Source organism: Balaenoptera borealis, assembly GCF_965194805.1.
Source record: "Balaenoptera borealis genome assembly, chromosome: 8".
NCBI classification, from domain to species: domain Eukaryota; kingdom Metazoa; phylum Chordata; class Mammalia; order Artiodactyla; family Balaenopteridae; genus Balaenoptera; species Balaenoptera borealis.
In genome coordinates this window covers 122120659-122133210 of record NC_138865.1, presented here as the reverse complement: position 1 = coordinate 122133210, position 12552 = coordinate 122120659, and the positions used below count along the sequence as shown (strand labels likewise).

General features: G+C 66.8%; 2 protein-coding genes across 3 annotated transcripts; both read right to left on the bottom strand.

Moving 5' to 3' along the window:
- Positions 1-3095: 3095 nt before the first annotated feature.
- On the bottom strand, positions 3096-9010 carry SLC34A3 (solute carrier family 34 member 3). Its single transcript, XM_082402735.1, is given in 16 exon segments — positions 3096-3673; positions 4940-5064; positions 5138-5254; positions 5327-5494; positions 5581-5668; positions 5765-5854; positions 6046-6241; positions 6313-6424; positions 6500-6643; positions 6725-6853; positions 7240-7329; positions 7606-7702; positions 7705-7729; positions 8422-8440; positions 8443-8464; positions 8467-9010. Coding segments are annotated over 16 exon segments (1950 nt in total). The 5' UTR covers positions 8530-9010; the 3' UTR covers positions 3096-3208.
- Positions 9011-10030: 1020 nt separating this feature from the next.
- Positions 10031-12495, bottom strand: RNF224 (ring finger protein 224). 2 transcript variants are annotated; one of them, XM_082402753.1, is made up of 2 exons: positions 10797-12495; positions 10031-10509 (listed from the first exon to the last, which is right to left on the bottom strand). In XM_082402753.1, exon 2 carries the CDS (start codon positions 10506-10508, stop codon positions 10059-10061), a length of 450 nt encoding a protein of 149 aa, XP_082258879.1. In that variant the 5' UTR covers position 10509; positions 10797-12495; the 3' UTR covers positions 10031-10058. The 2 variants fall into 2 exon arrangements, with proteins under 2 accessions (XP_082258879.1, XP_082258878.1); XM_082402752.1 differs by having other exon boundaries at positions 11687-12495.
- Positions 12496-12552: the final 57 nt, after the last annotated feature.

The following is a 12552-nucleotide window of genomic DNA, read 5'->3' as shown; positions in this document are numbered from 1 at the left end:
AACAGTTAAATTACACGTGGTCACACCTTTAATCAATCCTTTTAAAACCAGTACACTTGCATTATATTTTCGTAACATTTAAGAAACCAGGAATTACGCCCTTGCGTCTGCCCTGGACGGCCTCCATTGCCGTGGCCACTGGGTCCTCTCTAGATTCTGATTTTCTCAGTGCGGTTTTTACCCACCTTTGCTCACCAACCCAACGGTGTTGGGGGCAATACCTGGTTATTTCTACCTAAAGAGAATGCGCTGCCCTCTTCACTATGTAATACATGACACTACGGTATCATGGCATACTGCAGCGTTAGGACACGTCATGCTATACTTAACCTGTGGATGGAATCGTTGGGGCAAGCAGCATGCTGGCATAGAGATTAGCCTTTCCATCCCCTGAGAGTGGTCTGCAGCTGCAGTCCTGACCTGGAGGGTGAGTCAGCATGTCAAAGTGCTGGTCAGTCCCCTCCTCCACGCCAGTCCAGGAAGGTGGGCCCGGCTTCTGCTGGCCACAGGCAGTGGCATGTGGGGTGTGCAGGGTCACTGCCTGGCATCTGGGGTTCTCACGGTGCCCTGCAAGGTAGCTTAGCTGCCCAAGCAGCAGTCTGCAAGGCCCTGGCCTTGCAGCAGAGAGGCTCTGGGGCCTGGTAGCATTGAGTTGTCACAAACCCACAAATTGGTGAGAAAGGGAGAAGCTCAGATTTTCCTCCAAGTGAGCCAGTGAGCGGTGCTCTTCGAGATGTTTGTCAAAGCCTTCTCTCCTTGCCCCCCACCCTTGGCTGAGATCCCCACTGGCAAAGGTCCCTGTTTCCTGTGACCAGTGCCCACAGGGCTGGGAGTTCAGCGTGGCACCCCTACTTTACAGGTAACAAAATAGAGGTTGTGTCTCCCACCCAGGTGTGAGCCCCAGAGCCCCCCGTGGCACCAGGTTGTCCACCTTGCCCTCCCAAAGTGAACACTGGTTGGGAACAAGACAGCAGGAAGCTCCCCGTGGCCCTCGGCCAAGGACCACAGTTGCCACTGCTGCCCAGGGCTGGCGGGGGGAAGCCCTGCAGGTCCCCACCCTCAGCCAAGGGTGTTCCTGCTGCAGGGTGGAGAGGTTGGGCTGGGGGGCCGGTCTGGGCCCAGTGCAGATCTGTGGCCCAGCGGGACGCAGGGCAGAGTGGGCAGGGGCTGTGGGAGTGCTAGGCGCCTGGCCCTCCTGCCCCAGCCTGCAGCTGTCCGAGGCATCCACAACGACGGCTCTGTTTACCGGTGGCCATGGTCCCAGCGGGAGGGTGCGTTACCGCCGGACAGGAGCAGCAGGCAGACAGTCCTCACGGCCTCAAAGGACCCAGCAGTCAGCCTTTGTGGGCGGCCTCACCCGCCCCCGGAAGGAGAGGTGCATGGGGTACTTTCTTCCCCTCTCACTTGCCTTCCCACCATGGGGAGGGGGAGCTGCCCCCTCCATGTCCCCAGGGAAGCAGCCAGGCCCAGTCCCTCCTCAGGGGACTTCCATGGGAGTGAGGTTGATGTCAGAACCACAAGTGTGTCCTGAGGTTAAAAAAGTGGGGGGAAGCCAAAAGGGGGTAATGAGCCTGCCCCAGGGGTCTTGTTCCCGTGAGGCCCCTGTGGCTCTCAGAACGTGTGGCTAGCTCCTTCCGAGGCCAGGGTGAGCCCCAGGCTCAGGAGACCTAGGAGCGTGTTGTGGGGGACAGGAGACCTGGAGGGGCTGAGAGGGACTAGGGGACACGGAGGGGGGCGGAGGGACCTGAGAAGAAGTGAAAGGACATGATCATGGACAATAATTGGTCCTAGGGTCCCCTGGTCTCATCTTCCTGACGATTCACACCTGTCCCCCCCGGGTCTGGCTAGGTAAACCTGGGGGCCAGGGAAGGAAGGTGGCCCCCGTCAGGGCAGCATCCCCGGACCGGGAGGCGGCGACTGGCCGCAGCAGCTAACGGGGCAAACCAGACCCCGAGCGGCCCGCAGGTCTGCGCGTGCGCACCCCTCTCCGTGCGCGACTTATGCGGGGGAGACGTGATCCGCCAATGCCCTCCTCTCATGGCGGAGGCGTGAGGTCGGGCTGGGGTTGTGGGCAGCCCTGGGCTGCAGGGGTGTCCGGTTACCGCCCGGCCGGCAGACAAAAGCGGTCCTGTGTGGAAACCCGCTGCGCTGCGGGGAGGAGCAGGGGCGGGCGGGGAGCGGCCACCTCCCGCACGCTCCACCCCCAGGTGGGCACCTGGCCCAGAGGCCTTCGACCGCCTCGCGGCCGAGGTGTTTCGCGTAGGTGGGGGCCTCCAGGTGCGAGCGGCGCCGGGCGTCGCGGGCAGGACCCACTTCCTGGGGTGGGGGGCACTGAGCACCCCCTTTGCCCAGGCCGGCGGGGTGGCGCCCCTGGCGGCCGGCCAACTGTAGGCCGGCGGACCCGGGAAACCGCGCACTGGCTCTCCTGCCCCGCGCCCGCCCCCGCCCCCGGCCCCCGCCGCCCGCAGCCCCGCGCCCGCCCACTCCCCTCCCCGCAGGGCCTTCTCCCCCCCGCCCCCCCGCTCCGGCCACGCGCCACCCCGCAGCCCCGTGCTCTGCAGCGCTGCGCCGCGCTCTGCGGAAAGAGGGAGGCAGAACGGGGACGGAGAGGAGTAGGGGGTCTTGGGGCCACCCGGTCCTACCTGTCCCCTCCCCACTCCCCGACGCAGCTGCGGAACTCGGGGCCCTGCCGCGGCCACGTGACGTCCTCCAGCCCGACCGCCGACAGGGGGGCTGGACGGCGCAGGAGCTGCCCGCGCGCGTCCTCCGCGGCGGCGGTGCGTGGGAGCCGGTCGCCCTTTCCCTCCTGCACCCACAGGGAAGGCCCCGGCCGCTTCCAGCCTCCCTGGACCCTGAGCCTCTTGCTGCGGGAAGTCTCCACGCTCTGGATTGGCCACTACTTAGGGCCTTCTGTCCCCGGTGGCCGCGGAGAGAAACAGAGTCACAGCTTGGGCCTCGGGGATCAGCTGTGTAGCCGCACCTCCGGGGAAGGCCAGCTCCCACGAGGGCTCAACGCGGGCCCCGGGTGTCCGCTGGGGGGCAGCAACGGCGCTGCCCATGCAGCCCGGGGTTGGGGAGAGAAGACCACCCACACCTGGGTACAGGCTTGTTTATTTGCGAAGAAGGTGATCCAGGTGACGCAGATGTCCGCAGCCACTAGGATCCCTCAGGGCACCCAGAGGTCAACGGGGTTGGGGGCGTCCGCCCTTCACAACTGCTGGGAGGCCAGGACCTCGGGGTTCTCGTAGCAGTGGGCCTCCTTGGCCGCAGCCTGAGGGGGGCTGCAGGCCTTGCAGGGGCAGCAGTGGCTCACCAGGCGGTCCCAGGGCTCCAGAGAACGGAGCCACAGGGGCAGCCAGGCCCAGGAGCGCAGGCGGCGGGGCAGCCAGCCTGGCCGGTGCCGCTGCAGGATGGCGACCAGGATGGTGAGTAGCACCAGCACAACCAGGGGCCCCCCAACTGCAGCCAGCGCTGTACTCCCCGCCAGGGAGAGCCCGAAGGCGGCCAGCGGCAGCAGCAAGAAGCTGAGCAGCAGGTAGGCGATGGCCACCCAGCGGTAGCGGGCAGTCAGGTCCCCAAAGCGCTTGGCCAGTGGGATGGGCAGCCGGAGGACGGGCACCACGTACCATAACAGGATGCCAGCCAGGTTGAAGAAGAAGTGGATGAGGGCGACCTGGAGGGAGGGAGGGCAGGCAGGGTTCAGGAGCCTGGGCTCTGTGGTACGGGGTCCCCTAGACTCCCCAGGACGCCTGCCCCTCCCTTTCTTGGCAGAAAGGGCACTAAGCGGTCCTGCTTGTTAGCCGAGACAGCCGCCTGGGAGGGCAAATTCTGGCCAGCTGTGTTGGGCCCGCTCTTCCTGCACCCCCCAACACTTTGAGGGTTGGGACCCTAGTACGGCATCCCCATGTGGTAGCTGCATCTATGATGACCCCGTGGATTCGACCTTCCCCTGAGCTGGCTTAGCTTGCCAACGCGTCGTCCACGGTGACCCTGCTCATGTCATCCCTGAGCGGGTTTGGCCACCCAGCCCTGGGCTCTGGCCTGGCTCCTGTGAGGAGGAGTTGCAGGGCCACACGTGGAGGGAACACAACTCCCTCCAGGGGTTGCTGAAGAAGTCGAGGAGTCGGTGTGGTGGGTGCAGTCCGGAGGGCTTCCTGGAGGGGGTGGATCAGGGCCCTGCACTGGGAGGTTCTAAATGGACAAAGAGCCAAGGCAAGAGAGCAGGTGGGAGTCGGGGAAGGCTGGGGTTCATCTCTTCTTGTGGGCAGCAGCCCAGCAAGATCCAGGCTTTCAGGAGCTGCACCTGTTAGGGTGCTGGGACAGAAGCAGTGGAGCACAGGGGATGATCTGGAGAGAATCCGCAGGACTGAATGGGACTGGGCGTGGGGTACGCAGCTGGGGGAGGCGTCCCGGAGGCAGAATTGTGACCGGGCAAGGGTGCACGGAGGAAGACGGTGAGTCGTCCATGTAGAGACCTGTGGGGTTTAGGTGCCTGGGGGTGGGGGACATCCTAGAGGTGTTGGCAGAGAGGGGCTTGAGGCCCCCCGAGGGCCGGGAGGCCTCAAAGGGACACAGCCAGCAGTATGCAGTGGTCCCTCGGGAGAGGTTTGGGGGGAGCTGCCAGCTGGAAAGGAGGAGAAGGCACCTTGGGACTACAGGATCCTGGAAATGATAAGGTTGCAGGGGAAGAGGAGAAGGCCTGGGATCCTGAGAAATGCCCACAGGGCCCCTGGGGTCCCAGGAGATGAGGAGGCCGCAGGTTTGAGCAGGCAGTCAGAGGTGGGGCCCAGGAGAGCTCGAGCCTGAGGACCCAGGGCAGGCCTCCCACCTCCGGCCCACGGGGCTGGACAGGAGGGGACTGAGCCTGAGCGCAAGCCCCAGGCCTGTGCTGGGAGTGGGAGGGGCTTGGGGGCAGGGGAGGGGTGCGGGAGGGCGGTACCTGGACGGCGCTGATCAGCATATCCGAAGGGCTGGCCAGGGCAGCCAGCAGGGCCGTGGTGGTGGTGCCAATGTTGGAGCCCAGGAAGAGGGGGTACGCCCGCTCCAGGCTGATCACCCGGACCCCTGGGGGAGCCGGGGGTCGTCACGGGCCCCGGAGCCCCCGCCCCCTCGGTCAGGTGCCCCCCGGCGCGCTCACCCATGAGCGGCACGATGGCTGCGGTGAAGACGCTGCTGCTCTGCAGCACGAAGGTCAGGCCGGCGCCCGCGAGGATGGCCAGGTAGCCGCTGAGCCAGCCCAGGGGGAACGGGAAGTCTGCGGAGGCGGAGCCGGTCAGCCCCAGCCGGGCCTCCTCGCCCCCACCCTCCCCGCCTCCTCGAGGCCCACCGGCGTTGATGACGGTCCTCACGGCCTGGGCGATGCGGCCTCGCAGAGTGGAGTTGAGCAGCTTGACGATGAGGACGAGGCAGGTGCAGAGCACGAGCAGGGAGGCGGCCAGCAGGATGAAGCCCACGGCCAGGTCCGCGAGCGCTGTGCCCTCGAACAGGTGGCGGCCTGGCGGCAGGGCAGGGGTGGGTGAGCGGCAGCCAGCGTGCGGGGGGGGGGGCGGGGGCGGGGCAGGGGTGGGCACCGGGCCTCACAGGGCAGCGGCTCCTCGGCGGCAGGGCTGTCCCTCTCAGGGCAGGGGCCCCCAGCGGCCGCTCCACAGTTGCTGCGGTTCCCTGCAGTCTGGGGAGGCAAGGCGGGTTGGGCTCAGGACAGGCTCAGGGTAGCCAGGACCGGGTAATTCAGTGGGTCGGAGGTCAGGGGTCAAAGGCACCTCACCGTCTGCCCGTTGGTGCCACACCATCGCTTAATGAGGCTGCTGTTGGTAGTGTTGCCCCTGCCGCTGCCCGTAATGACATCAGCGTCCAGCTGGGGGACAGAGGAGTCTGGGTCTGGTGTTGGACTCCCCGGGGGCTCCGAGGACCGCAGCCCGGCCCACTGCGCTCTCTCTTCCCCCAACCGACGACGCCCTGCCCAGATCTGCCTCGGCTGTCGCCACCTCCCCAAGAAACCCCTCCCCGCCAGGCCTGGCATGTGGGTCCTGCAGCGGCTGGCCTCACCTGCACGATGAGGCGTGTGAGCGGCCGTGTCAGCACCTTGAGGATGTCAGGCGCGTGCCCCCCGCGCTGCAGGCTGGCAGCGCCCAGGGCCAGGGCGCTGAGCCTCTCCAGGGGGGCCGCGGCACTCTCCAGCGGCAGCAGGATCAGCGCCGTGAGCCAGTTGAAGACTCCGTGCACGGCTGAGCCGCCGAAGGCCCTGAGACCACACGGAGTTGGGTGGTCGGAAGCCTCAGCCCCAGCCCCTGCCCTCCCCCGCACCTCACTCACCTCCGAAACTCGTCCCGGTCCCCCGACTGCGCCATCGAGACCAGGGTGCTGGTGATGGATGTGCCCACGTTGACGCCCATGATGACGGGCACAGATGCCCGGACGGTCAGCACTGTAGGGGCGCTGCATCAGCCTCTCGCCCCTCGCCCCGCCACCACCATCCCGGGGGGGGGGGAGGGGCACTCACGCTTGGAGGCCACCATGCTGACCACGATGGAGGAGGACGTGCTGGAGCTCTGCACGAGGACCGTGACCAGCACGCCGATGACCAGTCCAGCCACGGGGTTGGACAGCACCACGTTGTCCTTGAAGATGTCTCCAGCTACTTTGCCTACGCCCGGGAGACAGGTGCCCTGAGGCTGGGGAGGGTTGGCTGGCTGCCCCACCCCCAGCCACCTGGCCGGTCACTCACTGCCCAGCAGCTGGAAGGCAGAGCTGAGGGTGTCCAGGGAGCAGATGAAGAGGTAGAGGCTGCCCAGGAGCCCACAGGCCTTGAGGAAGCCAGCAACCACCTGGAGCACCCTGCCGGCCGTGCTGAGCTCTGAGGACAGAGGGCAGGGCTGTCCTCAGCCAGTCCCCACCCTGCCCTCCCCGGCTCCCCTTCCAGGCCCCTTCCTCTTCTCCCCGCTCCCAGGACAGGGCCAGGGTCCCGCTCCTCTGTTCCTTTGCAGAATGGCCAAGCAGACAGCCCCTTCGGGCCTCCGGGGAGCCTCACTGCCCGCAGCAGGGAGGAGGGGGAGCAGGTGGGCGGGCAGGCCGTTGAGCCGAGGGACCAGGGCGCCCTGGCGGTGGTCTGCGTGGCGGGTTTCCGTGGGGCCCGTTGGGGCAAACCCCCTCCTTGCTCTCTCTCCCCAAGAAGCCTCTCACGCTCACGCCCTGGCGAGTCGGAGCCTCGTTTGTCCGGTTACCCAGCCTCTCCAGACCTACCTTTCCAGGACTGGCCAGCGTCCTTCAGCTGAGGGAGGGCCCAGGGGTCCACATCCCCATCTTCCAAGATGGGGGAAGAACCGGAGGTCCCTGCAGGGGTCAGGGTCAGGTAGGGCCAGGAACCTAGCTGTTTCCTGGACACCTTTAGGTGGCGGCAAAAGGGGGTGGGGGGACTGCGGCACAGGGGCTTGGGGTGAGGGACAAGAGTGGGAAGGAGGGGGGACCCTCACTGTTCTGGCCCCTGGGCTCTCCTGGGGACGGATGGGCTGGAGCCCCTCTCCCAGCTTCCCCAGAGCAATGGGTCAGGGGCCAGGTGGGTGGGCAGGGAGGCAGGCCGAGGCTCCGGGACCCCGGGGCTCCTGGTACCTGCATTTCCCAGCCTCTGGTCCACCAGGCCAACTGTGTCCAGAGTGGCAGGAGGGGCCTGGGCGCAGGTGAGGGAATTCGGCATGGATTTTGGGCAGGGACAGGCCCAGGCCCAAGTCTAGATCTGCTTGGGGGAAGGGCAGTTCAGACACAGCTCCTCCCCCTGTCCGCCAGGTCTTGGGGTCCCCAGGCCTGAGACCTCACCGCTGTCCTCCCTTCCCACCCGCTGTTGGCCTTGGTGACCTTCCCCTTCCTCCGTCCGCAGGGGGATGGCTACAGTGACCTCAAGTGGCTGTCACGTGAGCCCAGTCCAGTTTGGGGGGACAGAGTTGAGGGAGCCCTGGCTCCGCTGCTGGAAGAAGGCCTGGTGGGCGGCCTAGGGTGCTGGGGGGTGGCCGGAAGTGGCCGGGAGCCGGGGACTCGGGGACCTCTCCTATCAGGTGTCACAGAGACCACTGCAGCCAGTCGCGGCTTAGACTTTGGCATTTGGTACCAAACGGCAACATCTCTGCTTGATAAGGGCCCCACCTCCAGTGATGGGGAGCAGGACAGGGGGCTGGGTCGCCCCCACCCCACCTCAAGGCTCCCTCCTCAGCCTGCTGGGTCTGGAGCCCCCATCGAGCCCCCTACCTCGGCTCCCAGTGCCCAAGGCCCGGGAGCTGGGAAGCCTGCTGCCCCCACTCCCTCCTGCTGCCCCCAAGCTGCTCTCTCACCCTCAGCTCCTAGAGGGGGGGGGGCGCCTAAGCCCTGGGCCTGGAGGTCACCCAGCCCTGACCCCAGTGTCCTGGGTCCCCACCTGGTTCTAGAAGCTCCTACCTGTGTGGGTAGTGAGGGGCACCTTCGGGGAGGAGACACAGGCCAGGAGCAGCTGCAGGTCAAAGATCCGCTGGGCGCACACATGACCTGCTGTGTACTGAGCCCCATTAATGTTTACCCAGGAGCCGAGGCCCCCGAGGGGTACCATTGCAGCCCCAGTACCTGCCTTGTCCAGGCCCCACTGTCACCCAGGGGTGTTGCGGGGCTGGGCAGGTGGCCCTTAGTGCTGGACTTCCATGAACGGATGTCTCAGTGACACTACCGGATGCTGCCTGCTGCCTGCCCAAGGCTGGGGCTCTGGCTGGCCAGCCTGGGGACCCCTTGGGAAGTCTGCCCTGAGCTCTACAGACCTCACTGTGGTTTTCCTACCCCGGTCAGATGGCCAGAGGGAAGCCCTTTGCACCAGGTAGGCGGGGAAGGCAACAGCCCCTGAGGTCATCCAGTTCAGGTCTGGGCTTGGGGCAGGGCTGGGCCTGGCAGAGCTCCCAGCGGGCTCAGCCCCAGTGGTGGCCAGCAATGGTCACGGTCACGGGTGTCATGCCTTCATCTGCAAGGGGGAGGGTGGGCGAGGCTCCTCCCCCAGGCCACATTGCTGCCCAGCCCACTGCCCAGGCTCACCTGGACCAGGAGACTCGGCCCATCCCGTTCTCTCTCCAGCTGAGCCCTGACCGGCCCCTTTGCTCGTGGAGTGCCTCTTATTGGGGTCAGTCCCCTTCCTGCGCCTGGGATGTGGGGAGGAAGAGCTGCCCAGCTGGGGCCGGCCCCTCCCCGTCAGGCCTGGTCTTCCCGGCCCCCTGCTTGCTGCCCACCGGTCGCTGGTGCAGGGGGACTTTGTCCCCGGGAAGGAGGAGGGTTCTGAGTGTCCTCTCAGCACATTCTCTTGTCCGCCCCTGCCGCCCGCTGCCCGGGGCGGGCCCCGCGGTCCCTCCCAGGGGCTCCTTCCTGTGCGGGGGCGGGGATGCTGCAGCCCAATTGGTGGGGTCTGCGTCCACTGTCTCCAGCACGTGCTCTGGTCCCTCCGAAGGGTCTGTCTGGTGGCCACCGGGAGGCAGAAGGAAGCTGAGGGCCTGGCATGGGAGCGGCTGTCCTGAGCAGCCCCTCAGGCAGGTCCCCCCACCCCGGGCCTGGACCTCCTCGGACACCTGTGGCAGCAGTGACTGTGCCTGCGGGGGACCCTCCCCAAACAGCTCCCGAACATCGCAGGGCTGCCTCACAGGCCAGGGGTGAAGGGAGAGGCCCTCCCTCCCTCCGGGCTCACGCTTCTGAGCCGTTCTGTAGAGGAGGGGAGACCTGCCCCCGCAGGACCGGGAACAGCTTCTGCCGGGCCCTGCCGCTCCGGCCTGCAGCCCAGTCCCCGGGGTCTGGGCCCCAGACCCTTTCAGGAGCCACCCTCTGAGCTGGGTCTGGACCCGGGCTGGGCTTGCAGGCGACTCTGACAGCAGCACCCTTCCCCTGCACACAGACCAGCGCGGGGCCTGGGGATCCTGGCTGGGGTTGCAGCTCCTCCAGGGGCTTATGGTACTGTGGACACGGCTCCCGACCTTAGGTTGTGGCCCCGGGGTGAACACGCGGAGTGGCACCCGGGACGCTCTGCCGCCAGGCTGTTCTGGGCAGGCGTGCTGCAGACCGGCCGGAGCTCAGGCCTCGGGGCTGCCCGGGGGGTCCCAGCAGCAGCATCTGGGCTGGGGGAAGTGGGGCTGGGGGCCCAAGGCGGGGCAAAGCCTGGCTGGCTGCTGAGTGATGGCGGTGCTGCCTTTGAGGGGCGTGGGGGGCTGGGGTTCGGTGCGAGGCAGCTCCCGCTCAGCCCTGACGGCCAGGAAGGCGGCCAGGTCGAGGTCCAGCATGGCCACCCCTCCGCGGGGCGTGGGTGTGCTCTGGCGGCACTGCGGGCAGGGGATCCAGCGCTGCTCGTGGGCTGGCGTGTCCAGCCGCCGCACGCACGCCTGGCAGAAGGTGTGGCCGCAGTAGAGGCGGCGGGGTAGGTGCCCAGTGAGGTCATAGGCCGAGTAGCAGATGACGCAGTCGCCTCGCTGGGTCCCAGCGGCTGTGCCCTCTTCGGAGGCCCGGGGACCCTCTGGCGGCAGCATCCTGGGGGAGGCATGCAGGGGGGCTGCAGCCTACCCATCCCAGGCTGCCCATGCTTGTCCTGCATGGTTGGGGCCTCAGCACCAGAAGCCCCCCCGGAGGACAGGAGCCCAGGAGCCCAGGCCTCTGCAGACGCGGGAGGGTGGGTGGTGGCCAGTGGGCTGGTGGACACCAGGCTCTGGGCACAGCCTGGGTCCCTGTGGCAGCTGTCTGGTCTCTCTCTGTGGCCCTCGTGTGCCATCCCAGGCCCAAACCCACCCCAGCCTGCCTGAGCCCCAGGCCTCTCTTACCTGCATCCGCTCTGCTGGGTGGCTATGTCCAGCCAGAGGGTGGCTGGGGGTAGGGGGGACCCAGGGCGCCCTGCGGCTCCCTCCTTGGGGCTCGCGTTACTGGCCTACCACGGACCAGGCAGCAGGGAGGCAGGTGGTGGCTGTGGGCAGGCGTGGGCTCCCCTTTCAGCCACAAAGAGCTTGCAACTGGATCCACCAGCACCACCAACTCATGAGGAGATAAGGGCCCCCCCCCCACTCTGCCTGCCCCGCCCCCTTCATGCGCAGACCCGGCTCCACTAACCCCTCACCCAGGCCTGGCTTTGCCACTCAACTTTGCCCATCTTCCTGCCTCGTCCACCCAGACCTGCCCCACCCCACCCGCACTCTCATACTCCACCCCCACCTCATGATGGGAAAGCTTTTTGGCTTTGACCTGGGTGATGCCTGTTCTTCAGCTCTTAGTTCAAGCATCACCTCCTCCAGGAAGCCTGCCAGGACCCCCACCAGCTCAGAGCTCTGCGGGGTCCTTCTGCTCTGTGGCTCGAGCACAGTGTGTGTGTCCATGTTGATTTGTCCCATTGCCTTTGTCCCTGTCTGGGCTGGGCCTGTCATGTTCCCATCACAAGCCAGCCCCATAAGGCTCCAAGGAGGCCCTCAAGCACAGGAGTGGAGATCCGCACTCACACAGAGACCACCCAGAAACTCTCTGAGGTGCAGGGCACCGTGGGCAGCTCCGGATGCCCTTCTCAGAGGCCATCTCCCCCTGGCATCTGCCTGGTGAAAGCCTTGGGGCCAGCCCAGTGACATAGCAGAATGGGGTGTATTGGGAAGGGTCGGGTTGAGGTCAGGACCCCAGAACCCTCTCAGTCCCGCTAGAGGAAGCCAGGCCCAAAGGGTCCCCTCCTTACTCCTGCCATCCTGGCAGGCCCCCGCCTCCTGGACTGGTCAGATGGGTTTTGGTGGCTGGCCCGGGTGGGGTCATCTTCCTGTGCGGGCCAGTCATGGGGCAGGGCCGGGAGCCTGAGCCCCATGGAGTCAGGCCGGTGACACGCCTGCCCACGCCCAGGGGCCAGTCCTGCCGTGTGGCCAGTCACCGGGGGTCGGGGGAGGGCTGGCACCAGGACCCGTCCATCCTGCGGGGCCAGCTTGGCCTCCTCCTCTGGCTCTCTCTGCCCGGTCCCGGAAACATCAGTGTGCCTGGTACTGGCCTCGCTGCTCAGTCTTCACACCGACATCCCGGCCTCACCCCCGTGCCAAATGGCTCAGCTCCCCACATGCCCCCGACGCGGGTGCGCTGTGCTGCTCGGACGGGGGGAGATGGGTCTGGCCCGGCGCCTTCTCTGCCCACCTCCACGAAGCCCAGGCCCCAGAGGCAGGACGGCGGGAAGCAGCACACAGCAGGTGTTCAGGAATTGGGTGTTCTGTGGGAAACCAGAAAAACACCCCGGCCGAGGCAGGGCAGTGACTCACGGGCGGGCAGGGCTTGGTGCTGGCCACCTGGGCTCCCGCTCCTGGAAACGTGCCCGCGCTGGGCCCACCCACCACTGTGCTGCCAACGCGGTCCTCCTCCTGGAGGCCGCTCTCGGGCTCTACTCCTGGTTCCAGGCACAGCAGGCTCCTGCTGTCTGACCCGCAGACTCTCCTGTCTCCCAGGCTCACCCTCAGCCCCAGGGAATGCAGGGCAGCTCAAACCCAGGCCTGACCAGCCATCCTGTACAGCCTCTGGGCCAACCTGAGAGTGCAGTGCAGGTTAGGTTGTCATGAGGCTGCCCGA